Source organism: Phycodurus eques, chromosome 4 (assembly GCF_024500275.1).
Source record: "Phycodurus eques isolate BA_2022a chromosome 4, UOR_Pequ_1.1, whole genome shotgun sequence".
NCBI classification, from domain to species: Eukaryota; Metazoa; Chordata; class Actinopteri; order Syngnathiformes; family Syngnathidae; genus Phycodurus; species Phycodurus eques.
This window is the reverse complement of record NC_084528.1, coordinates 33075684-33096354: the sequence shown is the minus strand read 5'-3', so window position 1 is coordinate 33096354 and position 20671 is coordinate 33075684. Positions and strand designations below refer to the sequence as shown.

General features: G+C 48.9%; 1 protein-coding gene across 1 annotated transcript in view; it reads left to right on the top strand.

Annotated features, from left to right (window-relative positions):
• The window catches only part of LOC133401892 (neuronal PAS domain-containing protein 3), a 127166-nt gene that overhangs the window by 62524 nt on the left and 43971 nt on the right, over positions 1 to 20671 (top strand). Inside the window, exon 4 of the mRNA XM_061675402.1 lies at positions 7589 to 7671. Within this exon, the coding sequence (XP_061531386.1) occupies positions 7589 to 7671 (83 nt within the window). The remainder of the gene's footprint in view (positions 1 to 7588; positions 7672 to 20671) is intronic.

Here is a 20671-nt window from a genome sequence, read left to right as displayed (position 1 = left end):
CATATTGGTTTTGGATAAGAACGCAATTAATTTCAGAAAAGAATACAACGGAAGCAAACGCATGCGTTTACTTCGGCTTACGTTTAACGTTACAATCAAGCGGTCATCTTTGTCTCGGAAAGGGGCACCGCGTCTCTTTTTATGTGTGGAAAATTGCGGAAAAGTGACGAAAAAAATGACGAAAAAATTATAATAATAACAATGGTTATCGAATGACAAATCACCATCCGTAAAGAAAAATAGCACGTCAAAATGTGCCTGAATAGGTTCCAGCGTCTCGAGCTAGTACAAAGTTGGAATTTGCTTTCCCCAAAGATGATTCGGCACAAATTATGTCCATTCCGGCAACGGTTGTCAGGCTCTACTCGGTTGACCCGGCGACGGTCCGCGTCCGGCATCTCCGGAGGAAAGGAGGCGGCTTTAGTCGAAGAAGGAGAGGCGCAAAAAGTCAAAACCAAAGAGATGCAAAAAGAAAGGAACTTTTCCCGCCGCAACGGGTGCAGCGAACCGGCTGCGTGGTTGACATTTGATTGTCGAGCATGAAATAAAAAAAAAAATGGACGTGCGCATGGGAAGTTGTTTGTTGTATTATTATTATTTCTATTGTTTATTTTTTAGTTACAGTTATTCAATCAACCTACTATTTAGTATGACAAACATAACGAGCAAATAAATAAATACAAAAATAAACAGAATTGATAAATGAATAAGTCATTTAAAATAATTGATTCCTGGGCAAAACATTAATGCAACAATACTAAAATAAGTTTCATGTTGTATTTTAAATGTAAAATATATAAGTCTAATGAATTAACCATGCTTCAATCAAATAAAAAGTGTTCACTTTGGATGTAAAATGATTGCCTTTATGAGTTGATTTATTATTTGTTATAATTGTTTTTATTTGTTTTCCCAGTTTATGTTATTTTTAACAATTAATCAACCTGTCATTTCATCATAAAAATGACTGGAAAATAAAAATAATAATAAATAAAAAGTAAATCATGTTCAAATAACTCACGTCAGGAGAAAATGGCTAAATTGTGTCGTTGGCAAATTGTTTATTTGACTGATATTTATTTCATTATTTGCGATGAATAAACGTACATATTATTTGGTCATATAAATGACACAGAAATCAATTTAAAAGATACAAATAAAAATCACCATTTTGGGTTGTAAAAAAAAAAAAAAAAAAAAAACGAGTTCTAAATGAATGCAGACAACATTCGGTGGGCGGCAGTTTGGAACATTTGCCCTTCCGTGCGCTTCAAGGTCACCTTGTGCTCGCACAAGTGACTCAGCACCGTAAACAAGATTCAAACGTCCGCCCTCGCCATCATCATCCTTAGTGATGTCATTACATTTGATGCTTAGTGACAGTGAAGCAAAGCCTCACTCCTGACCTTCATGACGACCTTCGGTGAGCACGGCTGCTTTAAAGCCTTGTCGCGCACACGGCCTGCATTTATTGTGTTTGTGGGAGCGTCGGAGGCCGCGAAGATGAATGAATGAGAGGAGATCGAGCGGCGGAGAGGAAGAGGGAGAGGGCGAGTTTGCGGCGTGGGGGAGCGGGGGGGGGGCGCGTTCGCCGGCCTGTGAAGTTACGACGCCATTTGAAGAGGCGCTTAGCGGCCGGCCCATTTGCTCATAACGCTCCTCCTCCTCCTTCGCGCCGTCCTCCGCCGATCCGCCTCCATCGCAGCTTCCGTGTTTTCTTCCTCCCGATTTGCCGAGACGGAAGCCGACGGCGTGCGAATTTCCCGGCAGGTTGTGTTGACAGTGCAGGGCTGCGCGATTGTGGCCAAAATGATTATTATTTCAAGCGACCGCCCCCCCCCCCCCCACCCGACCTCGGACGAGCGCTGAATGGATGATGATTTGGATCCAGATTGTAATCCCCATGAAATATATCGCAATTATTCCTCATCTGTCGCCGACAATGAAGACGAGCGGAAGTGGACGTCGACGCCACGAAAGTCACATTTTCACAAGTCAAAGTCACAACTTTGATGCTCTTGAAAACATTCATTGATGAAAAACAGCGAACTGATTGTGCCTCCAGAGAACCAAAGACTCGCTTAATCGATTAGCATTCATATAAAAGACCAAACAAGCTTCATTTGTCATTATTGCATCATTTCCAGCGTCTCACACACACACTTGGCATCAATAAACACGCCTTCCTTTCGGAGAGGAGACAAAGTAATTACGAGGCTGTCAAAAGTGTGTTTGTGAAGTTCCAAGTCCCGTTTTTACTTTGGACTTTTTCGCCTTCACCAACAAACACAATGAATTGTGTCGTGCAGTTTTCAGTGTGGACGAGCTTTTATCGCGCGGTTATCAACTCACATCAGTTGCGTGCGCGCGTGTGTGCACGTTTTCCCATAAGAGGCCCGGGATGAGCATCATTCATCATGGTTGTACTGTACCAGATAGCTTATCGCGTATGTAACGCACACACACACGCAGACGCAGCGGGAGTTATTATTATTGTTGTTGTTGTTGTTGTTTTTTTCAATTTGGCGCTTTGAGATAAAACTTCGATTGTCAAGCCAGGAAACGTTCTGCTCGTTGATCACGTCACGTGTCAACAGGTGTGCGCGCGTGCCCGTGCGAAAAGCCTATTCTCCCGAAAAGAAGGGCTCCCATAAGGGTCCCCTTATGTTTTGGCCGGCTCCGGCGAGAGGCGGGGCACGCCCCGGATCGGTCGCCGGCCAACGGGAGACACGTATTGACGAACGCGCTCACAATCGCAGTTCTTGCTCTTCAATCTAGCGAAAGTGCTGACGCATTTTTGGAACGTGGGAGAACCCGCTTTTTCTCCGGGTTACCCAGCTGACGCCCGAACGCTGGAATCGAACCCGCAACCTCCAAACTATGAAGCGGACATGCTAACCACGAGGTCACCGGGATGCCCAAAAGAAGATGTTTTGGGGAAAAAGGATAATCAGAACAAGAAAACCTTTTATTCGTAAGCGCCTTTCGTGGGCCTCGAGGACACTGGAGATCAATCGTAGGCGACCTCGAGCGGGCGGCTTAGGCCTTTGGATTCCAAGGCGGCGAAAGAGAGCGAGGCGCGGACCGGGGCGGCCACGCCGAGGAGCTCGGACGAGGTCCCGGGCGAGGTGTAACTCAAATTGCGCTGAAGTCGCCCAAGGACGCGCTGACCATTTTGCTGATTTCGCCACCACTCGGAGGGAAGCCAAATATTCTCCAAAAGTTTTGAGAAAAACTTGTGTCCTCTCTTTCTCAAAAAGAAAGTTGCGGCTTTTCGAGAAAAAAAAGGAGTTTTATCCAAAAAAGACAACTATCCTTGTAGTAGAAAGACATACATTTCCCTGAAAATTGTACATATTTTGCGTCAGCTCCTCCTCCGACCCGCGGCGCCGCTGCCTGTCGCGCTTCCCGTGACGTCATCTTCCGCCGACATCGCGACGTCCGTTCTGCAACGAGAGCTGATCCGGCTTTGGTTCCTTTGGAACCTCAGAGGTGAAGAACACGAAGAAGAAGAAAGCGACACGGATAAAATTCCCACGGACGAACTACTAGTGCGCTCCTTCAGCTGCGAGACTCGCTCGCTTCTCACACACCAGCTTGTGTTAGAATGACGCTATTCTGGTGTTCCACTGATCCCCGTGCGGGTATTCAAGACTCGTTCGCTTCACCGCTGAGCCGTCACGGCGCTGCCTAATTACACTGTGCGTGTGTTACAGGAGGCTGGTTCCTAATTACTCGTCCGCACCCTGCGTTCCCCCATGCCAATAGCTTCCCGCCTCGCTCGACCCTCGCTGTGTGTGTGCGCGCCTTTGATGCCCAAATAAGCGGCCATCGCACGTTTTGTTTGCGTTGCTTTTCCGACAACACGCACGCACACGTCGCAATTTTCATGCGAAGAGCGAGAAACGCGACATTTTTATTCCCGGTGCCAAGTTTACGCAAGTGTTTAACGAGCAAAGCTACGGGTGATCGAAGCGCTGACCTGCGTCAACGTCAGCGGCGCGTGAAACCGGCTCACCGGCGGTCCGGACTCCGCACCGCCTCGAAAGCGTTCACTTTTCCTTGTAAATATTATCGAAGCGAAGTATTGGAAGTCCTTCAGCGAGTCAGTCCTTACCGCCGTGACGATTTGTGACCGTGCGCTTCGGTATGAATGATGTACCCACAATACGTCGCGGCCTTAACGCGCCAGTAAAACTCGATTCTTAAGGTGTAAATAAAAAAGTAACAACAATCAAGGACATTTTTTACAAAGGAAAATAGCCCAAATAGTGTGGCGACGGCGAAGCTGTGCATTTCTATTGACTGCACCTTCACTGTGGATCGTATGATAAACATCCAGCTCGCAGTCGTCAGACAGCTCGCGGCAAAATGCGATCGGACCGCTTGCTCGTCGTTCGCTCCATTCAGTTTGATCGAGTAACCGTAATCCGATTACTCTTCCGGATACGGTCATGTGTTACATTGCTCGTTTTGGAGCGGAGCCGCTCTCGTACGACAACAGACGGCCATTTGCCAGAAAAGACTTTTGAGACATAAAAACAGCAAAAACACAGTACGGACTCACTGAGCAATGAAACTTTACTGGTAACGTGGTGATGCCGATACTTTTTTCCCCCTTTTTGACAATTGTGCAAATGACGCAGAGTCCTCCAGCAATTTAGAACAGTTTGAAATGACTAATAGGCCAATAGTGACCATTGTGCAAATGGCGCAGAGACTTCAAGAAATTGAAGCCGTTTCAGGTGACTTGGAGTGCGATAATGTGGAACAGTGTCGATCGTGCGACCGGTGCAGATGCTTGTCGAGCACGAGTGGCCAATATTGGTCAACAACAGAAAGGCAAAAACTGGTTTTCCAGCTTTTCTGCATCATTTTTCTTTGAAGAAAGGGTCAGCTGGTTTCTAGCGCAATTCTACAGGGCTCCCTACCCACTTCGACAGGCGTTCTCTGTCCCGCGGCTTGTTGTTTTGAACGTGCGAAATGTTTTGGTTGGTAGGCACGCCTCTTCACAGAAGCTCGTATAGGATGCGAGCGACACCGTCCGTATATTCATCCAGGCTGCCAGTTGTTCCAAAGGCACTAAACAGCCTTGGAGTTCCTCGTAGATCCACTTCTTCGCTGATTTCACCACAGGCTTCGCTAGTTACAGGTTTTGCCTGCATGTTGGCGCGAAGTGACTTCAGCGGTGGTCAGACGAGCCCAGAGCTGCGCGGGCGATATGCCTTCTTTAGCCTGCAAGGAAATACGTTTGCGTGTTTGCATCAATACAAAGTGAGCAGTATTATCATTTGTTGTATCCGTTTTTTATTCATTTTATTTTTATGACTGCTGATGACAAATTGTGAGGGTGTACCTAATCAAGTGACGCCTGAGTGACCTTGCGTGACCTTCCCTTCGCCAGCATTTAGCCGCGTTGAAAGCGGGAGCCGAGTGAGACGTCGCCACCTGAACGCGACGCAATTTCTTCCTTTTACGATATTAGTCGTTAGGGGCAAGCTCCGCCTCCTCCTCGGTCCGTTAACGTCTCATTGGTCGACGTGAGCGTGTGCGTTCCAGTTGGCGCACGTGTCTTTGGCGTCGCTGCGAATTAAAACATTTTTATCTTGGAATAAAATGTTTCCACTTGACTTTGTTAGCGAAAGTAGCTCGTAAACTTCGACACATTTTTGGGAAACAAAACATGATCAAAGGGTTTAATTTTTAACAACCCTTGATGTGGGGGGTGCCGCGATCGGTCAACCGGGACGTCGAAAGCGAATGGCGTAACCAGCGGCCGCAAATTATTGACACGCGCGCTCGTCAAATTTTCAAGACGCAGAAAAGTTGGCTAATTAAAATGAAATAAATTTAAACGCCTGCAGCGCTAATGTCTTTTTAAACAGCCCAGGGAACACGCGTGTGTGTGTGTGCGTGTGTCATTAGCTTGTTAACACTTCAGATTATTAAGACGTTTATGCTAAAGTATGCTATGCTAATGCTAGCAGCTAGCCAGATAACCGCTGTTTGACTTTGGAAGGCAAAATTGAACACGCACATGCTAATTATAGTTAGTCTGGGGCTTTTTTGCTTTGCTTTTTGCTATGCTAATGCTAGCAGCTAGTTAGCTAACAGACTCCGCCATGTTTGACATGGAAATGTGAAATTTACTTGCCTTGATGGCCTGCGCGCGCACACACACGCACAATACATTAGACATTTGTGATGCTAGCAGTAGGTTGTTGTGTTTAACCAATTGACTGTTTGTTTGTGTGTAGGGCAGGCTTTAACACACGCACGCACTGATGCGCACACGTGCACGCTCGTAGCTCAACGCTGAGAGCGTGGCCGCGGGGCGTTTATTGTTTGTGGACTTTTTCTTTTTATTTTATTTTGTTGTTTTGAAGTCTCCGCGGTCCTCTTAGTGCACCTTGTCTGTTTGATGATGAAGATGAAGCGTGCCCGGAATCATCCGACTTTTAAGCAGAGCGCAACGGCGGGCGGGGCGGGCGAGCGTTCAAATGAGCTGCCCGACGATCATTAATGGCGGCTAACTGCGCAGAGTCTGAATAAAGGGGAGGGGGCGGGGCCAGGGGGGCCACGGGTGCGAGGCTTGAAATTTGCCGTAATGAGGTCTGGAGGGAACACGCAAACACCTCAGGCCATGAAATCACACATGCGCACGCAAACACACACACATCCTGTCTCGCCACCCGTCTGTCCGCTTCCGATGCAAATTGTGGACACGTTCTTCCTCTACTTCCTGTTTCCGCGACTTCCTATTTCTTCCTCTACTTCCTCTTTCCTCGACTTCCTACTCTCGACTTTTGTGACTTCGCTAAATGTCTGCTTTTTTGCTGACATCCCATAATGCATTGTTGTTTTTTGTAAACACGTTGGTGGTTAGTGTGCTGAGAACAGGCGTGGGAGCGCGGTGCGGCAGTGGACCGACCGCTCACCATGGTGTGCGTGCGTGCGTGCGTGCGTGCGTGCGTGTGTGTGTGTGTGTGTTTCAGCCAACGCACTTTGTCGGTATCTGGAATTTTCTTTTTTCCCTCTCACATAATGTTGATTTGGATGGCAGTTGGATGTCAACCAATCTTATATCTACCACACACATGCGCGCGCACACACACAACAAACTGCAGTTGAAATGCATCATGGGAAATGGAGTTGATGATTTAATACTCCTATTTTGCCACTTTTGAACCTTAAATACGTCTTAAATATTTCATGTCGGTAATGTTGGCGATGATGTTTATTGATTGATGTATTTATTACGCACGATTAGCTCCTGTCAGCTAGCTGTCATGATAGCATAGCCCCGCGAGGGCCGATTAGCGTGACGCTAACCTGTAAACTGCGCAGCTGACCTCACTGGTTCCTCTTGTCCTGTGCAATGTGTGTTTGTCACGCCAGGCTGTGTGTGTGTGTGTGTGTATGTGTGTGTGTTTGTGTGTGCGGCTTTGCTTGTTTCAATGTGTCCGAGTCTCACCGGTCTTCTTCTGTCCTGTCCTGTGCTTTCTCTCTCCTCGTGTGTACTGTGTGTGTGCATGTGTGTGTGTGTGTTTCTGTGCATGTGTGTGTGTACACGCGCGTGTGTGTGTAGCAATCGGCAACCAGAGGAGGAGGACTCCCAGCACGTTGGCCTCGGACATCTTCGAGCCGCACCTGGGCAGCCACATCCTGCAGGTAGGACCGCGACACCGTCACGTGATCTTGGTACGCGACGCTGCAACGATCGGCGCCGCCCGCGACGTCACTAGCGAGGCTCCTCGGCTCGTTTCTTACCGACAAACTCATCTTCGAGCAAACGGCTTTCGTTTATTTCCCATAATTCGACACAGTGTGTGTATTTGAAGTACAAAATTAATTATTGTATCCTGAGTATGAAATAAATAAACAAAATGCCAATAAGCGGGGGATCGGGGAAAAAATCTGTAAATAATTGAGGTTCAATAAAGTGTGTGTGAATAAATTGCATGTCTGTGAAATTCAAGTTTCGACATGACTGTAATGACAAACAAATGCCAGTGGATGGCGACGTTGCATCGCTTTGGATTTGTGATCAGCGCAGCTTCTGAGTAGAAGAGAAAGATCAGGTGGTGAATCTCAGCATGGCACGTCGATTATGACAGCGAGAAATGCCAACGCGTTTAGGCAGCTGATACTCCAACAGCGTACGTATAAGTATGATATCAGTAGTAGTATGTCGCGGGAAGTAGCGCAAAGTGTTTGTCACCGTCGTGAAAACAAATGGAGTGAATGAGGGACGCCATGTAAAAAAAGCGCTGTTTAACTCGGGCCATGCGGTGAATCAGCATCGCGCGCGGCACATTTCCTAATTGTATATCTGTAAAAATATAAAATTCAAGTCACCATCAAAAGCCCTTCCTCAATCTTGTTTTATAGTTTGAAGTGTCACAAAAGCAAAAAATAGGAGCATCAAAGTCAGTGTTCTTTTAACGCTCAGTCCCGAAACCCGGTCCGTCTAAAACCAACGACAGAATCACCTCGACGGCAGCGGCGAGAGGGGGACGCGATCGATGGGAAACGCCGCGTCGACCCGCGGGCGGCGACGGGTTAACCAGCGCGGCGTGACGGGCGGAGGGCGCGGCTCCCTCTCGCTGGAATCCCGCCGATCCGCTTCACATCCCATAATATATTGCTATAATCCCCGGAGTGTCGCCGCGGCGGAGCTCTGCCGCTGATCGAAGCGCGGCCGAGATCGGAAGTGACACCCGCAACGCTGCCAAGCGTCTGCGTGCGTGTCTTTGTGTGTGTCTGCGTATTTGTGGTTTTGTGTGTGCTAGAGCAGGAAGGGTCTTTTATTTGCGTTGTGCTTAATTGGTGCTAATTGTGGCCCCATTGTGTGACGAACACGTTGCCGCAGTCGATTGACAGTCAAGTTGATCTCAAGTCTCGTGTCTTTGGGGAACAAAGTCCAAGGCCCGCCACGCATCGAGCGCCGCTGAATTGAACCATCGCAAAAAAAAAAAAAAAACACAAGAACAAAAAAGTGACAGTCGGCTCCGCGCACCGAGCGATCGAGCACCACACATTATCCGACGTGCGGCAACGGGAAAATTGATTGATTTATAAAAAAAAGAAAAACTGAAATATCACACAGCCATAAGTCTTCAGACCCTTTGCTGAGTATTTAGTCGAAGCCCCTTTCGAGCTCATACAGCCGCGAGTCTTTTTGAAAACGATGCAAACGATCCTCTCCAGTTCTGTCAGGTCGGATGGTGAACGTTGTTGGACGGCCATTTTCGGGTCTTTCCAGAGATGCTCAATTGGGTTCAAGTCAGGGCTCTGGCTGGGCCATTCAAGAACAGTCACGCTGTGTTAGCTGTGTGCTTAGGGTCACTGTCTTTTTTGAAGGTGAACCTTCGGGGGTGGGGTTGGGGGGGGGGGCTGCAGTGATGGTTGACTTTTTAGAACTTTCTCCCATCTCCCGACTGCATCTCTGAAGCCACAGTGATCTTTAGGTTCTTCTTGACCTCTCTCACCAAGGCTCTTCTCCCCCGATGGCCCCGTTTGGCCGGACGGCCAGCTCTCGGAAGGGTTCCGGTCGTCCCAAACGTCTTCCGTTTCAGGATTATGGAGGCCACTGTGCTCTTAGGGACCTGAAGTGCATCAGATTTTTTGGGGGGAAACCTTGGCCAAATCTGTGCCTTGCCACAATTCTGTCTCTGAGCTCTTCAGGCAGTTCCTTTGACCTCATGATTCTCATTTGCTCTGACATGCACTGTGAGCTGGAAGGTCTTCTGTAGACAGGTGTGTGGGTTTGCTTCTTCTTCTTCTTCTTCTTTTCCTTTGGGCTTGTCCCTTTAGGGGTCGCCACAGCGCGTCATCCTTTTCCATGTAAGCCTCTCTCCTGCATCCTGCTCTCGAACACCAACTGCCATCATGTCTTCCCACACGACATCCATCCACCTTCTCTTTGGTCTTCCTCTCGCTCTCTTGCCTGGCAGCTCCGTCCTCATCATCCTTCTACCAATATACTCACAATTTCTCCTCTGGACGTGTCCAAACCATCCAAGTCTGCTCTCTCTAACTTTGTCTCCAAAACATGGAACCTCGTTTGTCCCTCTGATGAGCTCATTTCTAATTTTATCCAACCCGCTCACTTCTCGAGAGAACCTCAACATCTTCATTTGCTCTGCTTGCTGTCGTCTCTTCAGTGCCACTGTCTCTAATCCGTCCATCATGGCTGGCCTCACCGCTGTTTTATAAACCTTGCCCTTCATCCTAGCAGAGACTCTTCTGTCACATAACACACCCGACACCTTTCCTCCACCCGTTCCAACCCGCTCGGACCCGTTTCTTCACTTCCTGACCACACTCCCCATTGCTCTGGACGGTTGACCCCAAGTATTTCAAGTCCTCCACCCTCGCTATCTCTTCTCCCTGTAGCCTCACTCTTCCCCCACCGACCCTCTCATTCATGCACATATATTCTGTCTTACTTCGGCTAATCTTCATTCCTCTTCTTTCCTGCGCGTGCCTCCATCTTTCAGTGCATGTTCCTCCACCTGCTCCCTGCTTTCACTGCAAAAATCATGGTCCACGGAGATTCCAGTCTCACCTCATCTGTCAGCCTATCCATCACCACTGCAAACAGGAAGGGGCCCAGGGTTGATCCCTGATGTAGTCCCACCTCCACCTTAAATTGGTCTGTCACACCTTCAGCACACCTGACCGCTGTTCTGCTGCCCTCGTACATGTCCTTTATTATTCTAACATACTTCTATGCCACCCAGATGTCCGCGTGCAGTACCACAGTTCCTCTCCTGGTACTCTGTCATACGCTTTCTCTAGATCCCCAAAGACACAATGAAGCTCCTTCTGACCTCCTCTGTACTTTTCCATCAACATCCTCAAGGCAAATAATGCATCTGTGGTACTCCTTCTAGGCATGTGGCTTTGCTAATCAAGTCCAATCAGTGTAATCAAACACAGCTGGACTCCAATGAAGGTGGAGAACCATCTCAATGATGATCAGAAGCAATGGACAGCACCCGACTTCAACATAGGAGTGTCACAGCAAAGGGTCTGAATATATAAATATGGGATATTTCAATTTTTCTTTTTGAATAAACTTCAACAATTCTGTTTTTTTTCTGTCAATATGGGGTGCTGTGTGTACATTCATGAGGAAAAAAATGATTTTCGCAAATGGCGGAAATATAACAGAGTGAAAAATTTAAGGGGGTCTGAATACTTTTTTTGAATACTGTACATATAGGTGGCGCTAATCAAGTTTGAATCAAGTGTGACACCTTGTGTATTTAAAATACACGATAGCTGATTATAAGATGGTTTTTAAATGTATTTATTTTTTTTTTTTACATTAAAAAAAAAAATGCTTTTAATCATGTAAAGCACATTGAGTTACCTTGTGTATGAAATTCATTCATTTTGGGTCCCGCTTCTCCTCACTCGGGTCGCGGGCGTGCCGGCGCCTATCCCAGCTATCTTCGGCCGAGAGGCGGGGCACACCCTGAACCGGTTGCCAGCCAATCGCGGGGCACACATAAACAAACAACCATACACACTCACATTCCCACCTACGGGCAATTTAGAGTCTTCAATCAACCTAGCACGCATGTTTTAGGGATGTGGGAGGAAAGCGGCGTGCCCGGAGAAAAGCCACGCAGGCACGGGGATTGAACCCCCGTCCTCAGAACTGTGAGGCAGCTGAACCAGTCCGCCACCGTGCTGCCTGTGTATGAAAGCTTTCCGTCACTAGCTTCATGCTAATGCTATGTATCTGTGCTGTAACCCTTTAAGCGATCAATTGAACACATGCAGACAGACAATATAATACTCATTGTCACATTGTCTTAATCCTCTGCATAGACTGACTAATATTAGTGCTATACTGAGGGTCTGAGAGAGAGTTGAGCACTTCTTTATGAATCCCACTTGACTTCTAGAAGGGACACGCCCTGCTGCAATATGATTGGCAGCTGCAAAGAGGCAAGGACTGCCTTGAACTCAAGTGTTATTCGTAACAACTCTTCAATGAGCTGTCTGTCCGTCTTAAACTACCCCCAACTGGTCAAGGCGGGCACACCAGAAGGAGCAAAAACTCTCAAATTATTTTAAATTCTATTTGATGATGTCTTCATCTCTGTTTTATTAAGTATAATATTATGGACAGCCATTCTTCAGCAAATGTTGTTGCTTTCCGGCAGGCCCGGATTAATGGCATCGGCATTCATTTCAAGGCAGCACTGTATTAAAAAAACAAAAATGTATAGCCGGTGAGTGTGCAACATCAAAGAGGACGAGGAAGTGCGCGCTCATCAAGTTTGTCCAGCTCGCTAGCACGTGTGCTAGCGCGTTGAAATCTGCCGCCGCGGTTCCCGTCTTCACGTAGACGTCGGACCCGCGGGCCTAATCTCCCCACCCGGCGTCGTGGGCGCATCGCTAAGTGACTCGCTGGCATTCATTAGCGGCGCGCTCGGGCCCGATCAATCACACCTCCTCGCTCGCTCGCCCGCTCGCTCGCTTTCTTTCAAATGTCATCCGCAAACTTCTCACAATCAATTAGGCCGACGATTAATGAGGCCAATTTGCAGACATGGCCGCCGCCGTCCCGCTCGCGCAAAGGTTAATATATGGACATTGGTATTTACATATAGGTGACCATCACGCTCGGTGGGGCTACGCTTATGAGCACGCTTTGACGGAAAATGCGCCTTTGAAGCCACACGCGTCGCTCGGACCTGTCGAACATGTCAACACGTTCGTCGCACGTACGATTAGCGCTAATTAAGCACGGCGCAAATAAATGTCACTTCCCGCGCTCACACTCTTGCTTTAAACAGATGTGAAGTAATCCTTCGCTATATCGCGTTACTGCGGATTCGGTGGATTGCGGATTTGTTCTCACTCACACATCTTTGATCCAGTCAACTTTTGAGGCTAATTGATTGACATGTGCCAGCGATGACTCACAGGAGGTCACTCTGGTTCAATCTTGTTCTTAGCAGAAAAAGAAACCTTAACTGCTTAAAACAAGCCACACTCAAGAGTTTTATGAAATAAATTCCCAAATACCAACCTTTGCCTGACCAATAGCGAAAGCACAACTCAAAACAATATTAGTAGTAAAGAGCAACGTTGAGCTTGATTTTTTACAGCTAGAGTACTGGAGTTCAAAACATCACCACAATGAATTCTGGGTAGCCATAATGCTATTTGCTGGCTACATTTCAGGACCGGGAGGAACGTTACAAATGGTCAAGGCGGGAAATAGCCCGTTCGCACCACGTCCGCACGGGCTGTTGGTCCCGATGTTCCCGGTGGGCACGCCTAAGAGGCATGTGCTTGTGTTGTATGTGTGTGGACGGCGACCTCAACTGGACAAATTAAATACCTGCACCACTCTTGAAAGTGCAGTTCTAAAGATTGGCATTGGAATGCATATCTGAAACTTAGCAATATATTAAGTATTAATATCGATATTTAGTCGCAATATCACAGATTTCATTTAGTGCGGCATGTAACCCCCGAGTTAAACGAGGGGTTACTGTCAAATATGTTCGTCAAGTACGTTTTTCAACGGGGAGGCCTGGAAGAGGGTGCCGTCCGGCTCATCTGTGAAATTCAAGCTTCTACGTAACTGTAATGCCAAACAGACGCCAGCTAGATGGCGGCATTGCATGGCTTTGGATTTGAGATCAGCGCGGTTTTTGAGTAGAAGATTAAGATTAGGGGTGAATCTCAGTTTGTCACGTCGATTGAGAAGAAGAGAAATGGCAACGTGTTTACGCACCTCACACTGCCCGAAAAATCAAGTCGTCCCCCGCATATTCACGGTTTAGAATTTGCGGATTCACCTTTTCACGTACTTTTGGGAGTACCAACCATGTGTCCCCCACCAGCATAATGACTGGACTCCAAAAAAAAAAAAAAAGCACTACACACCTCCATCATTTTAATGCTCGCTCGCTCGCTCGCTCTTTGCTCCATTTTATTCTAATCTCTCTCTCTCCATTCACTCCTAATGTGTCTCGCCCTTCATTCATCTGTATTGGCTATCACTCTCATCCTGTCATGTTGCCCTTCTGTTATTCTGTGTGTGCGTGCATGTGTGCGTCACGGATGCTGCAGCAGCTGGCAAGGGCAGTCCCCAGAGGCATTGTGGGTAGGCAGGGGAAGGTTATGGCTTCAGTCCCATCAGCAATCTGTTGCCCGAGCGTGTGTGTGTGTGCGCGTGTGTGTATGTGTCAATCCTATTTGTCGTGTCACGTGTCATCGCGTTGAGCTCCTCGACATTCTCGCACTGTTTGTTTCGTCCTTGGCGGCGCCCCAGGCGAGCGGGGTTTACCTCACCGGGGTGCGTTTGTTCTCGGGGTGCCGGATTGATGCAGTTGATGCGTTAGCGCTTTTGGTGCCAGATTTAGCAACTTTTCAGACTGCCGAAGCAATCTTTTTCCCAAAAAGCACCTCGTAATAAATGTGGCGATACAAAGACATCATAATTGGTTTTGGTCCTGGCCGTGGAACAGTGGACTAGTTCTACACCCTCAGCAGGGTCCTCGTGGGTGCATGGGAGTTCACCCAAGCAGTCTACATGTGTTTTGTGGACTTGGAGAAGGCGTTCGACCGTCCCTCATGGAGTCCTGTGGGGGGTGCTCGGGTAGTACGGGGTACCGAACCCCCTGATACGGGCTGTTCGGTCCCTGTACAAACGGTGTCATAATTTGGTCGGCATCGGTCCGGTTTGGTGGCCTCAGCGTTGCGTCTCTGGTTTTTGCCGATGATGTGGTTCTGTTGCCTTCATCAAGCCGCGATCTCCAAATCTCACTGGAGCGGTTCGCAGCCGAGTGTGAAGCGGCCGGGATGAGAATCAGGACCTCCAAATCTAAGACTGTGGTCCTCAGTCGGAAAAGGGTGGCGTGCAAAAAAAGAAAAAAAAGGGCAAAACTTGAAATTTGCCACTCCGAGTTGAAGTTGGACTTAAAAATGAAACGTATATTTAAACACCAGAATTGTTCGACCAACACAACATGTGCAACACACTCAAGAGAGGGATACTGTAAAACCTCTTTGGGGACCTTCTCTGCCTCTTCTTCATGCGTTTACCTCATTAACTGCCTCTCTATTCGTCAACTGGAGGCAAACCGTGAACGGCCACCCACTTAAGAGGTCTCGTCCAGCTTGTCTGTGAAATTCCATCCATCCATTTTCTACCGCTTATCCGAGGTCGGGTCGCGGGGGCAGTAGCTTTAGCAAAGACGCCCAGACTTCCCTCTCCCCAGCCACTTCGTCCAGCTCTTCCGAGGGGATCCCGAGGCGTTCCCGGGCCAGCCGAGAGACGTAGTCTCTCCGGCGTGTCCCGGGTCGTCTCCGGGGTCTCCTCCCGGTGGGACGTGCCCGGAACACCTCACCGGGGAGACGTCCGGGAGGCATCCGGATCAGATGCCCCGGCCACCTCATCTGGCTCCTCTCGATGCGGAGGAGCAGCGGCTCAACTCTGAGATCCTCCCGGATGACCGAGCTTCTCACCCTATCTCTAAGGGAGAGCCCGGACACATTGCGGAGGAAACTCATGTCGGCCGCTCGTATCCGGGATCTCGTTCTTTCGGTCACGACCCGCAGCTCGTGACCATCGGTGAGGGTAGGAACTTAGATCGACCGGTAAATCGAAAGCTCCGCCTTTCGGCTTAGCTCCTTCTTCACCACAACGGACCGATACAAAGGCCGCATCGCTGCAGACGCCGCACCGATCCGCCTGTCGATCTCCCGTTCCATTCTTCCCTCACTCGTGAACAAGACCCAAGATACTTGAATTCCTCCACTTGGGGCAGGATCTCATCCCCGACCCGGAGAGGGCACGCCACCCTTTTCCGACTGAGGACCACGGTCTTAGATTTGGAGGTGCTGATTCTCATCCCGGCCGCTTCACACTCTGCTGCGAACCGCTCCGGTGAGAGTTGGAGATCACGGCTTGATGAACCCAACAGAACCACATCATCTGCAAAAAGCAGAGATTCAATACTGAGGCCACCAAACCGGACCCCCTCTACGCGTCGGCTGCGGCTTGAAATTCTATCGATAAATGTTATTAACAGAATCGGTGACACAGAGCAGCCTTGGCGGAATCAGACTTACTACCGGATATGCGGACCAAACTCTGTGACTCCGGTCGTACAGGGACCGAACGGCCCGTATCAGGGGGGTTCGGTACCCCATACTCGCGAAGTACCCCCCACAGGACCCCCAAGGAACGCCTTCTCCAAGTCCACAAAACACATGTAGACTGGTTGGGCGAACTCCCTTGCACCCTCGAGGACCTTGCCGAGGGTGTAGAGCTGGTCCGCTGTTACACGGCCAGCACGAAAACCACACTGCTCCTCCTGGATCTGAGATTCGACTTGCCGACGGACCCTCCTCTCCAGCACCCCTGAATAGACCTTACCAGGGAGGCTGAGGAGTGTGATCCCCCTGTAGTTGGAACACACCCTCCGGTCCCCCTTCTTAAAAAGGGGGACCACCACCCCAGTCTGCCAATCCAGAGGCACTGTGCCCGATGTCCACGCGATGTTGCAGAGGCGTGTCAACCGGGACAGCCCCACAACATCCAGAGCCTGTAGGAACTCCGGGGGTATCTCATCCACCCCCGGGGCCTTGCCACCGAAGAGCTTTTTAACCCCCTCGGTGACCTCAACCCCCGAGATAGGAGAACCTGCCTCAGAGAACCCAGACTCTGCTTCCTCATGGGAAGACGTGTCGGTGGAATTGAGGAGGTCTTTGAACTATTCTCCCCACCGACTCACGACGTCCCGAGTCGAGGTCAGCAGCGCCCCATCCCCACTATACAGTGTTGATGGTGCACTGCTTCCCCCTCCGAATGGTGGACCAGAATTTCCTCAAAGCCGTCCGGACGTCTTTCTCCATAGCCTCACCGAACTCCTCCCACGGCCGAGTTTTTGCCTCAGCAACCACCAGAGCTGCATTCCGCTTGGCCAGCTCGTACCCATCAACTGGCTGCCTCAAGAGTCCCACAGGCCAAAAAGGCCCGATAGGTCTCCTTCTTCAGCTTGACGGCATCGTTCGGGGATTGCCGTCACGACAGGCGCCGACCACCTTACGGCCACAGCTCCGGTCGGCCGCCTCAGCAGCGGAGATACGGAACACGGTCCACTCGGACTCGATGTCCCCCGCCGCTCCCGGAACGTGAGCAAAGCTCTGTCGGAGGCGGGAGTCGAAACTCCTTCTGACAGGGGAATTCCGCCAGACGTTCCCAGCAGAGCCTCACGATACGTTTGGGCCCGACACGTCGGACCGGCATCTTCCCCCACCGTCGGATCCGACTCACCACCAGGTGGTGATCGGTTGACAGCTCCGCCCCTCCCTTCGCCCGAGTGTCCGAGACACGCGGCCGCAAGTCCGATGACACGACCGCAAAGTCGATCGTCGAACTGCGACCGAGGGCGTCCTGGTGCCAAGTGCGCCTGTGGACACCCTTATTTTTGAACATCCTACGTCTGGAAAGAAACAATTATTTTGCCATCAAAATCCCTACCTGTGTCTTGTTTTATAGTTTAAACTCTCACAAAAGCAAACATATTTGCATCAAAGTCAGAAACAAAAAGCTGTTTTTGTTGAAACTAACCCATGTTCTACTTTTTAGATTACTAAAGAAGGGAAAAAGCAAGCTACAAACCTTTCTTGCAGTAGGTTCAGTCGGCCTCTATTGTCACAGAACAAAAATATTCTGTGTTACCGTTTCAGCCACGGTTAGGGTTTCAAATTTCAAATAAGAGTGTGAAGCAAAATCTTATGGTTTCAAATTAGAGTTTGAATTCAAGGTTAGGGTTTAACATGAGGCTTTCAAGCAATAGTCAGGGTTTCAAAGTTGGGTTTTAAGCCAAACAACAAGGGTCAGAGTTTGAAAGGAGACGCTTTTATGTCAGGGTTAGGGTTTCAAGCCAGAGTTAAGATTTTCAATTAGGGTTTGAAGCAAAGGTTAGGATTTCAAGCCAGGATTACAGTTTCAAATTAGGGTTTCAAGCCAGGTTTAGGATTTCAAACAAGGATTTGGATTTCAAATTAACATTTGAAGAAAAGGTTACGGTTTCAAAATAGGATTCAAGACAGATTTGGGTTTCACGACAAAGTTAGGGTTTCCAATTAGGGTCTGAAGCTGAAGTTTGGGGTTTCAAGCTAGGGTTAGGGTATCGAGCCAGAGTTCGGTTTTCAAATTTGGCTTTCAAGGCTGGGATCGGGTTTCAAATAAAGATTCGAAGCACAGATTAAGGTTACAAGCCAGAGGGCTTCAAATGAGGCTTTCAAAACAACTTTAGGGTTTCTAACAAGGTCTGGATTTGCAAGGAGGGTTTGTCACGCATCTCATTATCTCAATGCGGGGAGCTGCAGTGGCTGCGTGACAGCCGTTACGTTCAATTGCAGCGGGTTCTGTGTGGATGGCACTGCTGAATATGAATTATTATTATTTCAGTGCGCAACTGGTTAGCACGTCTGCCTCGCGGTTCTGAGGTCGCAGGTTCAAATCCGGCCTCGCCTGCGTGGAGTTTGCATGTCCGCCCCGTGCCTGCGTGGCTTTTCTCCGGGTACGCCGGTTTCCTCCCACATCCCAAAAAACAGCCATGCGAGGTTGATTGAAGACTCTAAATTGCCCGTAGGTGTGAATGTGAGTGCGAACGGTTGTTTGTTTCGATGCGCCCTGCGATTGGCTGGCGACCGGTTCAGGGTGTACCCCGCCTCTCGCCTAAAGATAGCTGGCATGGGCGCCGGCACGCCCGCGACCTGCGTGAGGAGAAGCGATACGGTAAATGGATGGTTGATTATTACAAATATACACACACGTATGCTAGCTTTCGGACTACTCTGATTGGTCAGAAAGGAGCGAGTGTCGCAACAAGCATGTTTGATGATGTCAAATTTCTTGAAACATGATGTCACTTCCTGGTCCGCCTCCATCTTCTCTTCTCTGCACGGCCTCACTTGCTCACTCCCTTTTCCTTTTTTTTCATCTGCTTGATTTCCTGGCGTGCGTGCGTGCGCTAATCAAAACGCATGAAGGCCGTCACAGCAAATGAAGACAAATGGAGGCCGGCCGGCGCCGCTTCGGACTCATTATCCCTCAGAGCGGTGCCCTCCTCCTTCGCACACCCGCTCTCCGCCCCCGACCACCTTCCCGCGACGACTCAATTTGGACTCGAACGCGACAGCGCCCCCGCTGGCCTCCAAAATCGATGCGCCTCACAGTGATGTAACCTCATTGGTCACGTGGCCGATGACGTCAGCGGTTGTCATCAACGACAGGTCACGTGACTCTTGACGGCAAGTTTGAAGGCAGGAGACGATTTCAAGCACTTTAAGAAGACTTGCAGTTCCACCAGTGACCATGGGTGGCAGTAGAATCAACATGTTGGGAAATACATTCATTATTGTTCGACGCGCATGATGTAGACGTCTTTGGGAAATGACGGTTATGAGCAAATGTTCGGGTTTTAAGTTTGGGTTTCAAGCCAGAATAAGGATTTCTTACAAGGGTTTGGCTTTCAAAGAGTTGGGTTTTCAAATGAGGATTCAAAGCAAAGTTTTGGGTTTCAAATTAGGCTTCAAAACCAAGGCGGAAGTTTAAAATGAGGTTTTGGGTTTCAAGCAAGAGTTAGCATTTGAAACCAATGTTAGGGTTTAAAATTATGGTTTCAAGAATAGTTATGGTTTCAAATTAGCGTTTGAAGCAAAGGTTTAGGGTTGCAAAGAAGGGTTAGGGTTTCAAATTAGGTTTCAATTCAAGGTTAAGGTTTTAAAACCAAAACCTTTACTACAAATACTAATTTGAAACCATAACTCTTTTTGAAACCAACATTTGCAACCTCAACGTTGGTTTCAAACCCTAATTTGAAACCCTATCCCTGGCCCTGAAACAGTAACCCTGGCTTGAAACCCTGAGGAGGGTTCTAAATAGGGTTTCAAGCACTTAACTAAAATCCTGAAGGAGACTTGCAGTTCCACCGTTGACCATTGATGGCAGTAGAATCAGCCATCCATCCATCCATTTTCAATACCGCTTATCCTGGTTAGGGTCGCGGTGCGCTGGAGCCTATCCCAGCTGACTTAGGGCGAAAGGCGGACTACACCCTGAACTAACTGGTCGCCAGTCAGTCGCAGGGCACATATAAACACGGACAACCGTTCGCACCCACATTCACACCGTCACTGAGTGGGAACTGAAGTCAGGCGAGTGCACCACTACACCATCAGTGACCATCCATCCATCCATCCATCCATTTCCTGAGCCGCTTCTCCTCACGGGGGTCGCGGGCGTGCCGGAGCCCATCCCAGCTATCATCGGGCAGGAGGCGGGTACGCCCTGAACCGGTTGCCAGCCCATCGCAGGGCACATACAAACAAACAACCATTCACACCTACGGGCAATTTAGAGTCTTCAATCAACCTATTGCGCATGTTTTTGGGATGTGGGAGGAAACCGGAGCGCCCGGAGAAAAGCCACGCGGGCACGGGGAGAACATGCAAACTCCACACAGGCGGGGCCGGGATTTGAACCCCGGTCCTCGATACTGTGAGGCAGACGCTCTAACCGGTCGGCCACCGCAGTAGAATCAACCTTTAAGGAAATCAATTAGTTCTGATTTAAAGATTAGGAGGAGGACATTATTTTTACCATTTTAAAGTGAAA